General features: G+C 35.2%; 1 protein-coding gene across 6 annotated transcripts in view; it reads left to right on the forward strand.

Annotated features, from left to right (window-relative positions):
* Positions 1-20,417, forward strand: part of ANKS1B (ankyrin repeat and sterile alpha motif domain containing 1B) — a 1,053,061-nt gene that overhangs the window by 665,531 nt on the left and 367,113 nt on the right. For 5 of the 6 annotated variants that reach the window (XM_044384492.2, XM_044384493.2, XM_044384494.2 and 2 more), the window contains exon 15: positions 15,332-15,438. In XM_044384492.2, coding sequence (XP_044240427.1) covers positions 15,332-15,438 — 107 coding nt within the window. Of the gene's footprint in view, positions 1-15,234; positions 15,439-20,417 lie in introns of those variants that run through there. The other variant, XM_044384497.3, reaches the window with a different exon arrangement.

Below are 20,417 nucleotides of genomic sequence, written 5' to 3' on the forward strand. Positions count from 1 at the left end.
GCAACTTTGAAAACGTATGACCTTTCAATATCTTATTTTCCTTCCCTGTAAGAGGAGATGATAACCATAGTACGTCCTGGGGTTGTCATGAGAATAATACGAGCCAATACGTGTAGAACATTTAGAACCTGACCACGGTAAATGTGTGTTTGCTTTATTTTATATAGTGAGATATTTCAAAGGCCTGACACTGCAGGTACTCAATAAATATTAGCTCCCTTCCTTTATATATGGTTTAGACTGCTGGAAAGACACAATCTTTGAAAAGTATGTGCCGTATGTCAGTTACCTTGGTGCTAGGATAAACAGGTATTTCTTACATTTTGGGAGGTTTCTTTCTCTCTTTCTTTCTTTCTTTCTTTCTTTCTTTCTTTCTTTCTTTCTTTCTTTCTTCTTTCCATTTTAATTTTTGTCAGGAGGCTCTTCTCTATCCCTTCCTAAATGCCATTTTCCTACCTAACGAATTTGATAACTGCTGCCTCTGCCTGATCCTTTTACCCACCTTACCTGTTTCATCAGTTCCACTGAGTAGCACCTATTGAAACAGATAGTGTGTTAGGTTTTTCTTTTGCTCCTGGAAACTGTAGTCACTTAAGGGGTTTTCTCTAATTCATTTCTCCACTCCCTATAGTCACAGTAAGAAGTCATGTTTCTAAGTTTTAATTCTTCTCATATCAAATGACATTTTCTAAGTGGTAAATCAGTTTCTCCACTAGCCTATAAATTGTGTAATGCAGGGATGTTCAAAGCCATATCCCCACTGCCTAGCAAAATGCTTGGAACGAGAGGTACTTTATCATATTTGTGGAAGAAATCTGTCAGTGCTGAAGGAATGCATAAATTATAGAAAGACGTATCCTCTTACCCAATTAACTAGAACCTAATTAAGAGATGTCTGAAATTAATCAGAATATCAATTGCCTTGTACTTTGAAAGAGAAAATCAGAAACCCAAACTGATATCATGTATTAATTTAATACTATATCCTAGAGTAAGTACACATTCATCTCAATCTCCTAAGCCCTTCATGGCTACGCAATATACAGTGAGAACAGTTAAGAACATGTCAAAATTAAACTAGGACTCCACCCTCCCAGTATCACTATGCCATTTCAGTATAGAAGATACCAGCCTTTAAACTTACTGCCTCAAATTCTCTTTTACTAGATGTCAGACTGTCTTACTTCCTCACTACATTCCAGTCTGCGTCCAAATTTCACCTTTTCAGAGAGGCGTTCTCAGACAAATCTATCTATAAGTAACTTCCCTCCCCATTATTCTTTATTTCCTTTCCCTACTTTATTAGTTTAACTTTTTTTAAGCTAAATTTATTCAGGTATCTCCTACCTACAGCAAACTGCACAAATTTAAAGTGTACGGTTTGATGTATGACAAGTGGATGTACATTGAAACCATCACCACAATCAAGAAAATAAATATCTGTCATCTCCAAAAATTTCCTATCATTTTTTAATCCCTCCCATTCCCCCTTCTCCCATTCCCAGGTAGCCACTGATCTGTTTTCTATCACTAGAGATAAATATGCATTCCCTAGAATTGTACGTAAATGGAATCTTACAGAATGTAGTCTTTTGGGGGGAGCCTGGTTTCTTTTACTCTGCAAAATTATTTTGATATTCGTCCATGTGTTGCATTCATCAACTGTTTGTTCCATTCTATTGCTGAGTAATATTCTATTGTATGAATATACAACAATTTCTTTATTTATTCACTTGATGATGAATATTTAGGCTGTTTTGAGTTGTTGGCTATTACAAATAAAGCTGGTATGAACATTCAGGTACAAGTCTCTAGAGCATATGCCTTCATTTCTCTTGGGTAAATACCCCGCAGTGGAATGGCTAGGCCATATAGTAGATGTATATTTGACTTTTTGAGAAATTTTCAAACTATTTCCCAAAGCGGTCATACCATTTTACATTCCCACCAACAGTGTCTGAGTGTCCCGTTGATCCACATCATTGTCAACATTTCGTGTGGTCAGCCTTCTTAATTTTAGACACGCTAATAAGTGGTATCGCATTATGGTTTTCATTTCCATTTTCCTGATGTCTAGTGAGGTTGAACAGTTTCCTATGTGCTTATTCAAACATCTGTGTATCTTCTCTGGTGAAGTGTCTGTTCAAATCTTTTGCCCATTTTAAAAAATGATATTTTATTATGAATTTTGAGAGTTCTTTATATTTGCAATACAGTCTATGGTTTGCAAATGTTTTCTTCCAGTCCACAATTTTGTCTTTTCATTCTCTTAATGATGCCTTTCAAAGAGCAAAATTTTAAAATTTTGATTAATTTTAATGATCATACTCTCTTTTGGAATTGTGCTTTTGGTGCCTAACCCAAGTGCAAGACTTTTCCTAATTTTTTTGTATTTTTTCTTCTAGAAGTTTCAGGATTTTACATTTAGGCCTATGATACATTTTGAGCTAATTTTTGTATATGGTGTGAATATGGATTGAAATTCATTTTTTGTGTATGTAAATTCCTAGTTATTCCAGCATCATTCATTAAAAAGTCTCTCCTTTCTCCGCAGAATTGCCTTTTACTTTTATCAAAAGTCGATTGATTCTCTGTGTGTCAGTCTGTTTCTAAACCATCTATTCTGTTCCACTGATCTGTTTATCTATCTTAACACTAATACCTCACAGTCCTGATGACCATAGCCTTCTGATAGGTAAAGTCAAGTAGTATGCCTTCTCCAACTTTGTTCTTCTTCAAAGTTATTTTGGTTATTCTTGGTCCTTTGTGTTTTCATATAAATTTTATGAGAAGCTTGATAATTTACACATGCGCACACACATGCGCCCACATATACACAAGCCTCCTGGGATTTTGATTGGGATTGCATTAGATCTATAGATAAATTTGGAAAGAACTGACATGTTAACAATGTTGAGTCCTCCAATCCATGAATACAGTGTATCTTTCTATTTATTTAGGTCTTATATGATGTCTTCCAGCAGTGCTTTGTAATTTTAAGTATACAGGTCTAGAACATCTTTTGACAGATTTATTCCTTAATATGATTTTTTAAAATTTCAAGTTCTATATGTTTATCAATGGTACATACAAATACAGTTGGCTTTTGTACATTGTTTTCCGCAACATTGATAAACTCACTTATTCCAGTAGCTTTTGTGTGATCTCATAAGATTTTATACATAGAAAATCATACCATATGTGAACAGAAAAGTCTTCCTTCCTAATCTGGGTGGATTTTATTCCTTTTTCCAGATTTATTGTTCTGGTTAGAACCTCCAGTACAATATTAGATGGAAGAGGTGATAGTGCACTTCCTTGCCTTATTTCCTGATCTTAGCAGGAAAGCATCCGTCTTTCACAATTAAGTGCAATGCTAGCTGTAGGTTGTTTATAGATGCCTTTTCTCAGGTTTGAGACATTCCTTTCTCATTTGTTGAGTTCTTATGAGCAATAGTTGTTGGCTTTTGTCAAATGTTTTTTTAATGCATCTACTGAGATGATTTTTCTTTACTAATTAATATAGTGAGGTGCATTAATTGATTTTTTAATATTAAAAAAAGATTTGTATTATTGGGATAAACCCAACTTGGTCGTGTTGTACTATCTTTTATGTATTATTGAATATTATTTCCCAAGATTTTATTTAGAATGTCTACATCTATATCCATGACAAACATACGTCTACAGTTTTCTTTTCTCAAAATGTTGTCTGACTTTGGTATCAGAGTAATTATGACCTCATATAATGGGTTGGCAAGCATTCTCTTCAATTTTCTGAACACCACATCAAAAACTAATGATGTACTATACAGTTGCTAACTGAACATAATAAAAAAATTTTTTCTGGAAGAGTATGTGTAGAATTGTTATTATGTCTTCCTCATATGTTTGGCAGAATTCACCACTGAAGCCATTGATGAGGCTTAGAGTTTTCTTCATGAAAGGTTTTAACTATAAATATAATTACTTTAGTAGGTAAGAGATATTCAGTTACGAAGTTCTTCAGGAGTGAGCTTTGATAGTTTGTGTCTTTCAATAAATTTGTTTGTTTCATTTTAGCTGTTGCATTTATTGGTACAAAGTTATTAATAATATTTACGATCCTTTTTAGTATCTGTAGACGCTGTAAGACTGTGACTTCTCTCATTCTTGATATTGGTAAATTGTGTATTCTCCTCTTTTTTTCCTGATTAGCCTGACTAGTTGTCTTATCAATTATTCATTATCACAAATAAAAGCTTTTATTTTCATTGATTTTTCTTTATTGATTTTCCTGTTTTCTATTTCATTTACTTCTTCTCTAATCTTTATTTCCTTCTTTCTGCTTGCTTTTGGTTTTATTTTTTCTCTTTTTCATATTTCTTAAGGTGGATGCTGAGATTATTGATTTGAAATATTCTTTTTTCTAATATAGACATTTAATGCTTTAAATTTTTAAGTACCACTTTAACTACGTTTCACAAATTTTAATACGCTGTACTTTTTTTATTCAGTTCAAAATATTTTCTGAGTATATGAGAAAGTATTTTAACAAAACCATAAACAAATGAAGAGAAAAATCTCAGGATGAAAAAGGTTATGAGTATATGGAACAGTGGTGACCAGTGAGTCTTCACAATAATTAAATCCAAATTGATATGGGTAGACACATTGGAAGTGTTCAACATAAATATTCAGTAAGAGCTCATTATATAGAACAAATATGCTATAAGGAAAATTCTAGTAATAGTCTAGAACAATATTTTCCAAATGATTAACAACAAAATGTAAGAATTAGTTGGGAATAGGACATATTGATAATGGTAAGGAATTCTAGAAATTACAACATGTGATTGTAGGAAAGAAAGAATCGAGAAAGGAAGATATTATGAAAACTTATCTTACTGGAGTAGGAAGGAAAAAGAGTTATGGAAAGGGAAAGAGTTAGTATCTTATTTTCAAGTAATCCTAGAAAAGTATGTCTGATAGAGAAGGGAAAGATACAGTAACTATCAATAGAGAAGAATCACAGAATCTAGAAGTTAAAAAGAGAAAAACAGAATGAATAGAAATGTCACCAGACCAACAAAAATTTTAAAAAGGAAAATGAGGAAATAACAGTGTACATAAATATAGAAAATAAGATGGAATGATTAAAATCAAGCATGGCTGTCATTATCCTAAATTGTACTTGTCCATTAAAATGCAAACCACTGGAGTGCTTGGGTGGCTCAGTTGGTTAAATATCTGGCTCTTGATTTTGGCTCAGGTCAAGATCTCAGGGTCCTGAAATTGAGCCTGTCTGGGGCTCTGAGCTCAGCGGGAAGTCTGCTTCAGGGTTCTCTTTCTCCCTCTGCCCCTCCTCCTCCATTCGCTTGCTCTCACTCTCTCTCTCTCTCAAATAAATAAATAAGTCTTTTTAAAAAATGCAAACCACTGGACTATAGTTTTTTAAATTCCAGGTTAAAACATAATTACAGTTATAGGCTATTTATAACAGGCACATTTTTTAAGATGATAATTTTAAAAGTTAAAAATAATGGGGAGACACCAAAAACATGATTCATAAAAGTAAAAATTGACAAATTGGACTTCATCAAAATTAAAAACTTTAGCTCTGCAGGAAACTCTGGAGGAAAAGATAGACTACAGACTAGGAGAAAATATTTGCAAATCAAAAATACAACAAGTGACTTTATCTAGAATATATGAAGAATTTTCAAAACTTAGCAGTACAAAACCAACCAATCCAATTCAAAAATAAACAACAGACATGAGCAGACATTTTACCAAAAAGGATATACAGATGGCAAATAAGCATATAAAACTATGGTTAACCTTATTAGACATGAGGGAAATGCAAATTAAAACCACAATGCAGTATCACTATGCACCTATCAGAATGGCTAAAATTTTAAAAATAGTGATAACACCAAGTTTTGGTGAAATGTGAAGAAACAGGATCTCTTGTGTGTTGCTAGTGGGAATATAAAATAATATAATCACTTTGGAAAAAAATGATAATTTATCATAAAACTAGACATGTACTTACCAGATGAGCCAGTAATTGCACTCTTGAATATTTATCCCAGAGCAATGGAAACTTATGTTTACACAAAAACTTGTACACAATGTTTATAACAGCTTTATTTGTAGCAGGTGTAAGGGTAGAAACAGCTGAAAAGCCCTTTAGCGGGTGAATCATTAAGCAAACTGTGGTATATCTATATCATGGAATGTTACTCTGAAATAAAAAGCAAAGAGCTATTGATACACAGAGTAACTTGTATGGATTTCAAGAAAATTATGCTGAATGAAAAAAAGCCAATCCCATACATACTGTATAATTCCATGTATATAACATTCTTGAAATGACAAATTGATAGAGATGGAGAACAGATTAGTGGTTGCCAGAAATTAAAGAGCAGGAAAGGGAGGGAGAAGGCTATGGGTATGAAAGGATTGCAGATCCTTATGATGGTGCTGTCTTTATTTTGACTGTGGTGATGTTCACACAATCTACATGTGTTATAAAATTGTGTAGAACTAAACACATAGGCACACGCAAATGAGTGCATGTAAAACTGGTGAAATCTGAATAAATCAATGAATTTTATAAATGCCAACTGCCTGGTTGTGATATTGTACTATAGTCATACAAGATGTTAAGATTGGGAAAAAATGAGTAAAGCCTATACAGAATCTCTTTCTTAATAGTTTTTATAACTGCCTGTGAATATATGATTATCTCAAAATAAAACATTTTAAAAAAGAAAATGGAGGGATATCTAGAGATAGAGAACTGAATAAAGAATGGTGTATCTACACTGTGGACTATTATGTAGCTATTTACAAGAATAAATTACAGCTTATCACTTACTTGGTGGAATTTCCATAAGGCTTTGTTGAATGAGAAAATAAGTTCCCAAAAAGTAAGGGTAATATGATTCTCTTTTTATGAAACAAGGCCTACAAATATGTGTGTGTATTTGTACATGTGTGTCTGTGATAGATTTGGCAATGGATAAATATATGTCAAGACACACACTAGTTTGTTAACATGAATTACCTTGAGGGAAGGATGGATGATACAGATGGTATGGGCGACCTAGGGGAAGGCATAACCAAAGAAAATGGAAAAAGAAGAAAAACTAGAGCACTAAAATACCAATATATAAAACAATAATAAATTATATGTATATGCAATTTGTGTATTTTGTGTTCTTGTAACTTTTTAAGAATTATTTTTGTTTATTTCATTATTCAATAATTGAAAATTTGTTAAGACATAATTTACATATTACTCAATCCACCCATTTGAAGTGTATAATCCGGTGTTTTTTTTTTTTAGTATATTCACAGAGTTGTACAACTATCCCCAGTTAATTTTAAAACATTTTTATCACCCTAAAAAGAAATGTCACATCTATTAACAGTCTCTCCTCTTTTTCACCCAGTACTCCTTCTCCAGCTCTAGGCACCACTAATCTACCGTCTGTGTCTATAACTTTGCCTATTCTAGATATTGCATGTAAATGGAATAATATAATTTATGGTATATTTTGGCCACTTTCATTTAGTATAATATTTTCAAGGTTTAGCTATGATTTAGCATCTATGAGCACTTCATTTCTCCTTATTGCTAAATAATATTTTATGAATATATCTCATGGTATTTATCCACTCAAGTGTACAACCTTGCCCATGAGCAGTTGTCCTGGTATGACAGTGGTTATAGGAGAGTTTTCTGTTTCTCGTTCCCTAATCATTCTGTAAAGCTCTCTGCCTCATTTGGTCTCACACCTGGATATTATGCTCCACTAATTGCCAGCTTATTATTCCTTTATTTTTGACAGTTCTCTATGATAAGAGTTGCTCCAGAGTCTGGTCCAATTAAATTTGGTTAGGAGTACTTCTTGAGGCCAGTCTTTGAAGTTTGTTCTGACCCCAGGAGGCCATTTCTTAACTGTCTCTTCCTGGTTCTCTAAAACTAGCTGCCCTACTGTTTAGCCTGTAGTCCTAGTGTCCTTTTAATTGCTTACCATAAAAATCTCCATTGTTTTTAACAATGCCCTTAGGCTTGAACTTCCTCATACTGTTTCAAATAAAGTCAATTTCTTGGAGAGAGATTTAGAGCTCTCTGCACTTAAGGACTGACCTATTTATGGACTGACATATTATGACTAGTTCCCTTTGGCAGAATCATTGGGCCACTGTTCTGGGCAATGGGCAAAGGTGGTAGTCTCTGGTCTTCTCATCCTCTCAGCTCTTGCCTTTCTGGGCACGGGACCTCAGCTCTTATAAGCAAGCTGGGTTGAGGGCAATCAGGACCCCAATATTCCTACCCTTTCACAACTGTGATGGAACATATAAAATGGGGGCTATGTAGAGGAAAGGAGCCCATGACCTCTCAGTCACACTCAGCAGGAATTTAATCTCTGAGCCTTGGAGTCCAGTAGAATTAGAAATGTTGCTGGCAGGGTTGCCTGGGTGGCTTAGTTGGTTAAGTGTCTGACCTTTGATCTCAGCTCAGGTCTTGATCTCAGGGTTGTGAGTTCAAGTCCCTCAATGAAGCCTACTAAAAAAAAAAAAAAAAAGGAAAGGAAAGAAAGAAAGAAATGCTGCTGGCCTATCCCTTTTGATAAGATATCATATCCTTTGGATGGGAGCTGAGAGGGAGTCTCATCTCTTGGGCACAGCCACTCAGAGTGGAGTTTCAAGTTGAGCTGGGAGAGAGAGGAGAAAAGGAACATGTTATGGCTCAAGTGCCACAGACTCTATTCTTACCAAGTTTCAGTAGATTTCTTGAATAAATATGTTTTTCATCCTCTGTATATTCTTAGAACAATTTGCAGAGACTTAAAAGGTTGTTTTATTATACAATATTCAGCAGTTACGTCTGTTATGTGGAGGGTAAGGTCCATGGAACTTTTCACATTGCCATTCTGAAAGTGGCACCTCCAGATTATTTTTTTAAACGACTGTGCCAAAGAAAATTCCTGGTTTCATTACGTACTCTGAGTTTCAGTTTCCTTATCTGAAATGGGGCTCATAATCCCTATCACACTGCTAGGACATAGTATCTCTAAATAACTATTAATTTATGTTTTCCCTCCATTTATCTCACTCCGGGGATTCAGAGAAGTTCTAGTTGAATAAAGGTGTCTGCCCAATAATGTATTGTTATGCTTGAAAAAATTTAAGACTCCAAGAAAGTATTTCAAGTAATACTTGAGGTGAGAAATATACTTAACCGCTATAAAAGTGATCTTCAGACTTCAATCAGGGTCCTTTTAGAGGTTTGGCTCATGAGAAAATACTTTAACAAAACCTCAAACAGTATGACTCAAGATCTCATTCTTCTTCCTCTCTCTCCCTCACCACCTCACCCTACCCAGCTCTCTCCCTACTCATTTCCCTCCTGCGTTATAGCTTTTCACTGACACATGAGAATTACTGAATAGAAACTGAATGACTGAATAAAGAATAAAATTTAATTTATACAAAGATTTGTAGTGATTGGTAACTAGTATTGTCTCCAATCTGTATTTGTTTTTTAAAAATTGAAGTATAATGACACACATTGTTACATTAATTTCAGGTGCACGACATAGTTATTTGACAACTCTATACGTTATGCTATGCTCACAAGTGTACCTACCATCTGGCACCATATGACACTATTACAATACCATTGACTCTATACCCTAAGCTGTGCCAAAAGCCTGTATCTCCCGGGCCCCTTCACCCATTTTGCCCCTCCCCTCTGACATCAGTTTGTTCTCTGTATTTATGGGTTTGTTTCTGCTTTTTATTTGCTTGTTTGGTTTTTTAGGTTCCACATGTAAGTGAAATCATATGGTATTTGTCTTTCTCTGACTTACTTAACTTGGCATAATACCCCCTAGGTCCATTCATGTTGTCACAAATGGCAAGATCTCATTCCTCCTCATGGCTGGGTAATATTCCATTGCACATCTTCTTTATCCATTCATCTACCAGTGGACACTGGGGTTGCTTTCATATCTTGGCTATTGTAAATAATGCTACAGCAAACATAGCAGTACATATATCTTTTTAAATTAGTGTTTTTGTTTTCTTTCGAATTACTGGATCATATGGTAATTCTATTTTTAATTTTCTGAGACATCTCTATATTTTTTTAGTGGCTGTACCAATTTACATTCCCACCAACAGTGTATGAGGGTTCCTTTTCCTCTATATCCTTGACAACCCTTGTTATTTCTTTTCTTTTCAATACTAGCCATTCTGAAATGTGTGAGGTGATATCCCATTGTGGTTTTAACTTGCATTTTCCTGATGATTAGTGATGTTAAGCATATTTTTATGTGTCTATGACCATCTGTATGTCTTCCTTGGAAAAATATCTATTCAGGCTTATTTATTTATTTGACAGAGATAGAGACAGCCAGCAAGAGAGGGAGCACAAGCAGGAGGAGTGGGAGAGGAAGAAGCAGGCTCATAGCGGAGGAGCCTGATGTGGGGCTCGATCCCATAACGCTGGGATCATGCCCTGAGCCGAAGGCAGACACTTAACGACTGCGCCACCCAGGCGGCCCCTCTCTGCATATTTTTTAAACAGGTTTTTTTTTTTTAGTGTTGAATTGTTTAAGTTCTTTATATATTTTGTGTATTAACCCTTATGAATATATCATTTGCAAATATCTTCTCTCATTCACTAGGTTGCCTTTTTGTTTTGTGTATGTTTCCTTTGCTGTGAAAAATCGTTTTATTCTGGCATAGTCCAAATAGTTTATTTTTGTTTTTGTTTGACTTCCCTAAGGAGACATATCTAGAAAAACGCTAAGGCAAATGACAAAGAGATTACTGACTACGTTTTCTTCCAGGAGTTTTATGGTTTCATGTCTCAAATGTAGGTCTTTAATCCAATTTAAGTTTATTTTTGTGTATGGTATAATAAAATGATCCAGTTTCATTCTTTTGCATGTAGTGTCCAGTTTCCTATTTGTTGAAGAGACTATCTTTTCCCCATTGTATATTCTTGCCTTCTTTGTTGTAGATTAATTACCATGCAATCGTGGGTTTATTTCTGAGCTTTCTATTCTGTTCTGTTGATCCATGTGTCTATTTTTGTGCCAGTCCCATGCTGTTTTGATTATTGCAACTTTGTAGCATATCTTGAAATCCAGGTTTGTTCTTCAAGATTGCTTTGGCTATTCAGGTCTTTTGTGGCTCCATACGAATTTTTGTATTATTTGTTATAGTTCTGTGAAAACTGTTATTGGTATTTTGTTGCATTAAATCTGTAGATTGTTTTGGGTAGTACGGACATTTTAACAATAATAATTCTTCCAATCCATGAGCATGGAATATCTTTCCATTTGTTTGTGTCATCTTCATTCCTTTCATCAGTGTTTTATAGTGTTCAGAGTATAGATTTTTCAATTCCTTCATTAACTTTATTCCTAGGTATTTTTTTTAGGGGGGTGCAATTGTAAATGGAATTGCTTTCTTAATTTCTCTTTCAGCAGAGAAATTCTTTGTTGTTAGTGTATAGAAATGCTACCAATTTCTGGATATTAATTTTGTATCCTGCAACTTTACTGAATTCATTTATTACTTCTAATAATTTTTTTGGTGGAGTCTTTAAGGTTTTTCTATGTATATTATCATGTTGTCTGCAAATGGTGACAGTTTTACTTCTTCCTTACCAGTTTGGATGCATTTTGTTTCTTTTTCTTGTCTGATTGCTGCTAGGACTTCCAGTACTGTGTTCAATAAAAGTGGTGAGAGTGGATGTTCTTGTTTTGTTCCTGATCTTATGGGAAAAGCTCTCAGTTTTCCACAACTGAGTATGATGTTGGCTGTGGGTTTGTTATATATGGACTTTATTATGTTGAGCTATATGTTCCCTCTAACCCCACTTTGTTGAGAGGTTTTTTTTTTTTTTATCATGAATAGATGTTGTATTTTGCCAAATGCTTTTTCTGCATCTATTGAGATGATCATATGGTTTTTATCCTTAATTTTGTTAGTGTGGTATATCACGTTGATTGATTTATGGATATTGAACCATCATTGTGCCCCAGAATAAATCCCACTTGATTATGGTGAATGATGCTTTTAATATATTGTTGAATTCAGTTTGCTGATATTTTGTTGAGGATGTGTGCATCTAAATTCATCAGGATATTGGCCTGTATGCAAGCCATGTTTTTATAAAGCAGTCTGGAGGTTGAAATAACTCTTCTCCCTCTCTCTCTCTGTTTATTAAGAAATGAAAATCCTATGAAAGCTATTTCCAATGCCATTGATTCATTCATTTAACAAAGATGATTTAATACCTAGGCTGTGTGTGTGTGTGACACTCTTCTGGGTACTTGGTCCCTAATATGCATCTTAAGAGATGAGATAGGATTTTAGGACTTTAGCATATGCCTTACCAAGCCAAAACATTATTACTATATTTGCATAGTCTTTTTGTAGCCTATACACCTGCTCATAGTTGAAAATGATCAGAAGGATCAGTGTGGATGTGACCTTAGGAAAGGCTGTAATTAATTCCACCTCATACCAGCTTTAGAGCTGGCCAAAGACAAATAGTACCTTGTTTTTAACTTTTTATACAAGTAATGTTGAGAAACCAGAGCCCCTTAAACTGCTGCAAACTTTTTGAGCTTCTTAAAAGATCTAGAACCAATCAGAAATAAATTATAACCAGGTGAAAAAGAGGATGAGGATGTTAAAAATCCAGACCTGAAAATTCTATTTTAAAACCTACCCATTGTCTTTTAAATGAAGAATTAAGAGACTTGGGATAGAAATTTTTTAATGAAATGTTAAACCTGAAACTAGAATTCCATGTAGTTTGGATTATGAAATGAAAATTACATTATTTGGTTTAGCAGGTGCATACTGAATCCTTACTACAGGCAGTATTAACCACACATAGTTCTATATTGGAGAAATAAGTCTTGTACACAAATAATTACAATATTAGAAAATATTTATTCTAAGAGAGGTTCTAAAAATGCTATTTAAAACAGATTTTTAAAAAGCATTTATCCCTGCTGGGAGGGATTATGAAAGATTAAAGGAAATGTCATCTGATCCAAAGCCAATGAAGGGGCAGAAATGTGGGGACATAACAAAACCAACCCAAGTATGTTACAGGCTGCCTTTAGAGACCAGCCAGAAACCCCCCCTGACTGGAGTACTGGGGAAGAAGAAATAAATGTAGACGATTTGTAGCAGATCATGGAGACCCCAAAATGTCATTAAAGGAGCTGGGAGTTTATTTTGAAGCCAACTGAAAACCATGGAAGAGTTTTGAAACAAGGCATAATTATCAAAACTATCCTAGAGAGATTAGTCCAACACCCATGTATAAAATAGATTTTAAAATATCAGAGATAGGAAAACCAATATAGACACTATTGTTGCATCAGGTCACATGGGCCTAGACATCTTATAAGATAGCAGAATCAAAGTAGATGGCCATTCCACAAACATGAAAAAGGAAATAGAATCCAGGGAATGGATGCAAAACACCCTGGTGAGGAATGACTAGAACTTGAGAATGCATGTCAGTCCGTGAAAGAGGGAGTCCAAGATGTTTTGAAGTTCAATGTCTGTGTGCCAGGGAGGCTGACAAAGTTCTTAAAAAGAGAAAGATAAGGTTTGGAGAAAGAAGAAAAATAAGGTTTCATTTATTTAATAAATATTTATTGAGCACTTACTATGTGCCTGGCACTGTTCTGGGGGGATGAGAGTTATCTTTGATTTTTAAAGCACTTTATGTAGAAAAGGCACTGTTCCCACTGTTTCAGTTAGAGCTGGAACGAGTGAGTAAGAGTCAGGTAGGGAGTAAAAGATCTAATAAGTGGAGTCTTCCTGATAAGTAGTAAGAGCTCCGTTCTAGGCAGTATTCAAGCATAAATCGGATAATAATCTTCTAAGCACCCTGTGACAAGGGATTTCTGCCTTAAGAGAGAGATTAGACTAACCCTTCTTCAAGTTCTCTCCCAATCTTAAGTAAGAGTCTATTCTTTCCTATGATTTAGTCCTATGGGTTCTATTATTTTTTCTATGGGTTCTATTATTAATCTCTGGTTTCTCTCAATTATTAAATAAATTACCCAATCTGTCTGCCATTCAGTAAAACTCACACATTTGCATCTGTTATTCTTGAATTATTTTTGGTTAGGGCTCTTCTTCTTTATTAAAAATCTCTACCCAGTGATGTTACCTTTATAGCTAATTTAGAATGCTAACCCTGGTAGACTGGGTTATAAATATCAGAGGGGAAAAGGATTTCTTGTGCCTAAAAATATTTTTGTTTGGGAGAAGCCCTGCAAATGAGAAATGAATTATCTTGACTTCAAGATCGCGATGCAGTTTCTGTATTTTGCAGTAATTCAGAAGGGAAAAAATTATTTCAGAGAGGTTCATTTTGATACAGCATGTTAAAGAAAGAGAATAATTATTCTCCAAACCCTGCAAAGATTTAGATCAGAAACATTTTATCTGTGCTGCAGTTAGAAAAGAAGAAAGGAAAGAGAAGAAAAAGAGAGGAAAAAGGAAACCTGTAGTGAGCTCCGCTATAAGCTATGGTTAAAGCTTTGCATTTCCTGGTGTCTTTTGAAACGTAAAATTCCACAACAAATAGCCCTGTAACGTATAACCAGGATGAAGATTCAATTCAGATTTAAGCACTTTGGTTTGCTTTTGAATCTTGCTATTTTCTGCATTTGTTTTGACTGCTCTCATCATTCAGGATTGACGCTTGGATGGGTGTGTAGGAGGAAGCAGCAGCAGCAGGCTTACAGCTTGCAGACAAAAAAAAATCTGCCTTATCTGATGGCTATTATTGAAAATGCGAGGTGTAGCCTGGGCTGGGTAATGAAGGGGAGCGAGCGAGGGGGAGCAAGGAGCATGGAGCTGCATACTGATGAGTGTAGGAGTACTTGATAAAAAGAATTCTGGCTGCTGGCCGTGCCTTGCTCATTGTGGAGTACTCCAACAATCACATAGAACGCAGACCAGCCTAAGCTGACAGCTTGATATGCCTTCTTCTGCTGCTTGGTTTTGGGGGCTGTATGACGTACTGGTCGGTAGTAAAGATTAATATGTAAGAAATGTGGAGCTAGGATCAAGTCATACTCCACAGCCTGCCTGGCAAACTATGTTTTACTTCTGACTTTGCTCTCTCGCTGAGAACATTAATCTGTCAAGCTGGCGGGCTCCTTTGATAGCAACTTTCCCAGGAGCATGATGTGGCAATGCCACCTCTCAGCCCAGGACTACCGCTATTACCCAGTGGACGGCTACTCCCTGCTTAAACGCTTCCCTCTTCATCCTCTTACAGGACCCAGATGCCCCGTCCAAACAGTGGGACAATGGTTGGAAAGCATTGGGCTACCTCAGTACGAGAACCACCTGATGGCTAATGGATTTGACAATGTACAGTTTATGGTAAGACGCTCTCTGTGTCCACGGAGCTGCCTTTTGTCTGTCTTTGCTTCTTATGTGTCTTACACGGCTCAGAGGCAGCCTGATTTGCACTAAAACCGGTCAATTTATATATGTAACTGCATCAGAAAATCGGATGCCCTTAGGACGGAACTTACTGTGTACATATAGACACTTGCTGAAAAATGAGATCTATAGGCATCCATATACATATGTATTATGTGAATGAACCGGTGAGAGTACTATTTATAGGCAGTGAAAGAGGATTAACATTTATATTCTCCCTGTCATTCTTTGTGTGATTTTTATAAATTTGTCATCTCAGAATACCCAGTTAGATTATAGCACTCTTCAGTTAATTCTAGATTCCTAAAACATGTTCTTTCATTCGAGCATCAGCATTTAGTGATTAATTAGACTATTTGTTATGTTTACGGGGTGAAGATTATTTTTTTTTCCTGATAATTGTTCGATAAGCAGTTTAAATTATGTGGACGACCTTTAGTTTGTTAGCAAACCGCTTCAGATGGTCAATTATGGAGAGCATTCACTTACTTACACATGCTGATTGAAGAGCACTGAAGTGTTATTTATTACTTTAGATAAAAAAGCAAACACTTCCATCAACTACCTGTCAGTATTTAGAAAGAGAGGCTGGTGGGCTAAGTATATTCATGTACTTCTGAATACTGGTCTGCATGCAGTCTAAAGCTGGTGTGCAAACTTCTCACTGTGATGAATATAGGTGAGGAAGGAGGGTGGGGAGATGTGCAGACCCATAATACAGCTTTCTAATCATTCATATACCTCCCCCAGTGCTCATCAGTTTCCCTTGTTAAGCTACGTCACAGTCCTTATTACCTTTCCTTGCTTTTAAGTTCTCATCACACGTATTACTGATCCCTAAATTTAGACAGAGCTGCATAATCTGGTCATGTAGCACACACATGGCTTGCAGAAATAATTAATAGCTATTTCTAAATAAAATGCTGGGGCAGACACCTGAAGCTTATTAATGCCAGAATTGATAACTAGATATGAGGGTTAGTTAGGTTTTTTTATTTCCACTTGAGATTATTTTTCTCCAAGCTTGACTTGACTATTACAGATTTAAAAATTAGTCAAATTGTTAAACTTCTGCCTCTTTTCCTAAAAAGTGTATGCTCCATGAGCTTTTGTAAAAAGCTATATAAATGTAGGAAGACATAAGAGTCCTAAGTAACTATATACATAGAACTCTCTATGGACCTGCTTTTTACATATCCCTTTGTAAAAAGGGATATGCAGCTATTGTTATTTTTCTCATGTTGAAGAGAACTGTCACAGATTAGACAGACAAGATATCGTGGGTATTAAAATAGGAAAAAAGTGAAATTTCTTCAGTTGCTATGACAGTCTTAGGACACAGAGCAGATTTAGGACAGACTTAGGACACTAAGCAGAGAACACTAAGAATTCAGGGAACTATCAAACAGAATGAAAGTCTTCTCGTGGTTATTTATATTTAGTGCACATTTTGATGTCTTTATTCTTTCTCTCTGTCCCTGCCTGAGATAAGACTTTCTCATCCCCACTCCTCAAACCTTTGTCCAAATTTATTCTGGTCCCATGAGAATCTAGGTAGGTCTTTGGATTTTCTAGATTATTTGGCTACTTCCAAATATTTTAATTCAGCATAATTTTCCTCTGAATATTGGACACAATTGAGCAAATATAACCCCTTTTTGAAAGCCCAAAACTGAAAGGTTAATCAGACAGTTTTCAAATAAGCATTTCGAGGTCGTAAAACAACATTCAGGAATGAATTATGTATAAGTACTCCAAAATGTATCTGGGAGGCAAAAATCCTGGGTATATGTGAAAAAACCAAGGTCTGAGCTTCTCCATAGATTATGGTCTTTATTTTTGCAATTCTAAGTTTTATATATAATTTTCCAGGAAATGAGAAAACATAGTTAATTCAGATGAGTCAATCAAATACTTTCTTCGTGAGACAGAATTAATTAAAAAAAAAAACTTTGATCATTTAGTGGAGTTAATATGAAAATTGAGCAAACCATAAAATAGTCTCATCAATTATTGCTTTGTATGCTGCTATACATTATTTATTTGCTACTGGTATCATAAAAATTAGTTTCTACCTTTATAAAAATTATTTATTGATTTCCATAGTCTTATTTATTTAATTATGAATTTAGTTGAAGTACACTAATATGATCAGCCCACTTTAAAAACAGATTTCATTAATGGGGTGAAAAATCTTTTAGACCTGCTTAGTCTCCACTCAGTATCATATTCGAGCTTTTATTTTTCTTGAAGCACATTCTGACCTGCATTTATTCATCCTGTTGCCTAAGCAACAAGCACCACACTCCCATTAACTGTGATGTAGTGCAGGTCTTATTAGCTTTTTAGAACAAGACAGTAGAGACATCAAAAGCTGATAATTAATGTTGCTTGAAACTTCATTGTACATCCATGCATAGATATACTGTATTTAGGAAACAGTCTCAATAGTTAATTTTTCATTTAATCAATATTCCATTAATGAATGTTTTAAAGGATCCCTATAAGTGACTTTCAAAGTATTTATTGAAAGCTTTAAAAAAATTTTTACTAACTCTGTTCTACATACTCTCACACATAAGTACAATATATGGATGATTTATTCACAGGGCTGTGATTAACCTTAATAAAGATTTCTTACATCAGTTCCTAGACATAGAAAAGTAGGACCTCCATTTATTTTTGCATATCTATCAATTATGGCTTCCCCTTTGGGCTCTTAATATTTATCCTTGATTTTACTGCTGTGTAAATTTTTTTTCAGTATCTGAACATCAGAATTCCAAACTTTTTCTTTATGTACCTGGTCCTGGTTTGCTGATGTTTGTGCACACGGTTCTGACTTTCCTGTATCCTTAAATATATAAAATAAATGGAAATTGATAAAATTTAAAGACTAACTACAAAACTACATCACGTTACCTAAGACTTTGGGAGAGTTCGATCTATGTTGTAATCAAAACTCCTTCAACACAGAATCCTTCGTCTGAAGACTTATCCAAGCCCTACTTACCTGTTCATCCCCTCTGAAGTCATATGTGGTCAGCTCCCTCGTAGTGAGACATGTGCTACTCACTAGCCTCTGGGAATGCTGCCGGGTCCTAAAATATGTCTATGTTTCGACATTACTTTTTTTTTTTTTAAACCAAGGAGTTTAGATATGAAGTGTTTAGTATACAAAACATACGTGCTTCTTTATTTCCTTATTAGATATGTTTCTATCATTGTCTCTTTTTTCCAAGTCTGATGACTGCTTCCTAAATTTTAAGTCGCAAACTCTCTATTCTTCTCTTGATGACTGGTCATTTGTACTCTCCTCTCCCACCCTGGACAGTGATTTCCTTTCCTTCCTCTCTTTTTTTTTTTTTAATCCTCAAACGTCTAACTCAATTCCTGCCTTGTTTATGTAGCTTTCCTTAATGACTCTAGTCCTCTGGAGCCTCTCTTTTCTCTGCACTCATGTAGTGGTTGTATTTGGTATGAGAAATTACATTTGGCATGCCATTATTCACTCTCTAGAATTAGAAGTTAAGTTTTCGCTCATATATATCTTGTCTCTCCCACTAGACTAGAAACTCTTCAAGTCCACATTCTGTGTATTCAATTCTCTGGTTATTCTCACAACTCTGAGCGTAATTCTGTGCACATAAACATCACCCCGTAACAACTAGATGCACAGTAGACTTTTGTAGTTGGATCTCCAGCCTCGTTTTTAGATTGGAAGCCTTGTTTTGCCAGTGGAACGTGGAGCATTACTACCCTTCATTCATTTATGCAACAAACTCTCCAAACATTTCATACATGCTAGGAACTGTGTTAATTCCTGAGAATGTAACAGTGAACAATCCATGATCCTTGACCTCTAGCAGGTTACAGTGTTGCTCTCAGACCTATCAGATTATTTGCATGACATTAGACACTCATTCCTTCATGTGTTCACACACACAGGTACGCACATATGTTCTATCACAGGGCTCTTGCCCCTCATCCTTTTATATAATCACCATCCCTCAGCATGTTACTTACTAACAATTGTTTTCTTCAGCAACAAATTACAGTAGGCAATGGAAGCAATAAAATCTATCATAGCAGGGAGTAAAGAAAGATAAAGATACTGATAACAACAAAACACTGACAGTGTTATGGTAGATTTATGGTCCAAAAACTGAATTAAAAAGTTTATATTTTCGGAGGAGGACTGACTCATAGCCTCACCAGGATAACTAGCTGACAGTTATATTTGTAAACTCTAATCAAAAAGGGGGAAGAATGAAATTATGCCAACTCTCTTTTTTTTTTTTTTTTTTTTTTTAGCATTTCCTGTGTTTCTAGCAGTTGCCATCTAGGTTGGCTTAGGATGCTTTGACCATTATTAAGATGTCCAAAATGCATTCTTTACAGAGTAAAAACTAAAATGATTCCAGGAGCCCTATGTGATTTGGCATTTTTGTACACTTGGGTGGGTAGCATTCATAAAGGACTTCCTGAAGGTCAGAGTGACACTGAAGAGTGCAGCCACAGAGCTCTTGGAAGTCATCCATTTGGACAAAAGATTTAAGGAAGATTGATCATATAAGTATTTAGTTGAAATTTTCTTTTCCATTTTTGTGGTGCATTTTACATGCTAATGTACTTACTTCTCCTTTCCTCTTGTATATAACTTTTCTGTAATAAGAGCACCATTTGCAGTTGACCTGATAAAATGACCTTTTAAGCGTCTTAGCAGCATGTCATGATCCAAGAAAGAAGTTAAACTTGTGAAGCAGAAAAATATATTGTCCCTAAAGGGTAAGCCTAATAACCCTCGAGATGATTTCTTGTTTCAAACATTGCTTAAGAAAATTTTATAAAGTTACTGAGATTTAAAGGTCCAAGAGAAAAAAATACCTGCCACACTCCTCACACCATCCTATTCT

This window comes from Ursus arctos, unplaced genomic scaffold (genome assembly GCF_023065955.2).
Source record: "Ursus arctos isolate Adak ecotype North America unplaced genomic scaffold, UrsArc2.0 scaffold_21, whole genome shotgun sequence".
NCBI classification, from domain to species: Eukaryota; Metazoa; Chordata; class Mammalia; order Carnivora; family Ursidae; genus Ursus; species Ursus arctos.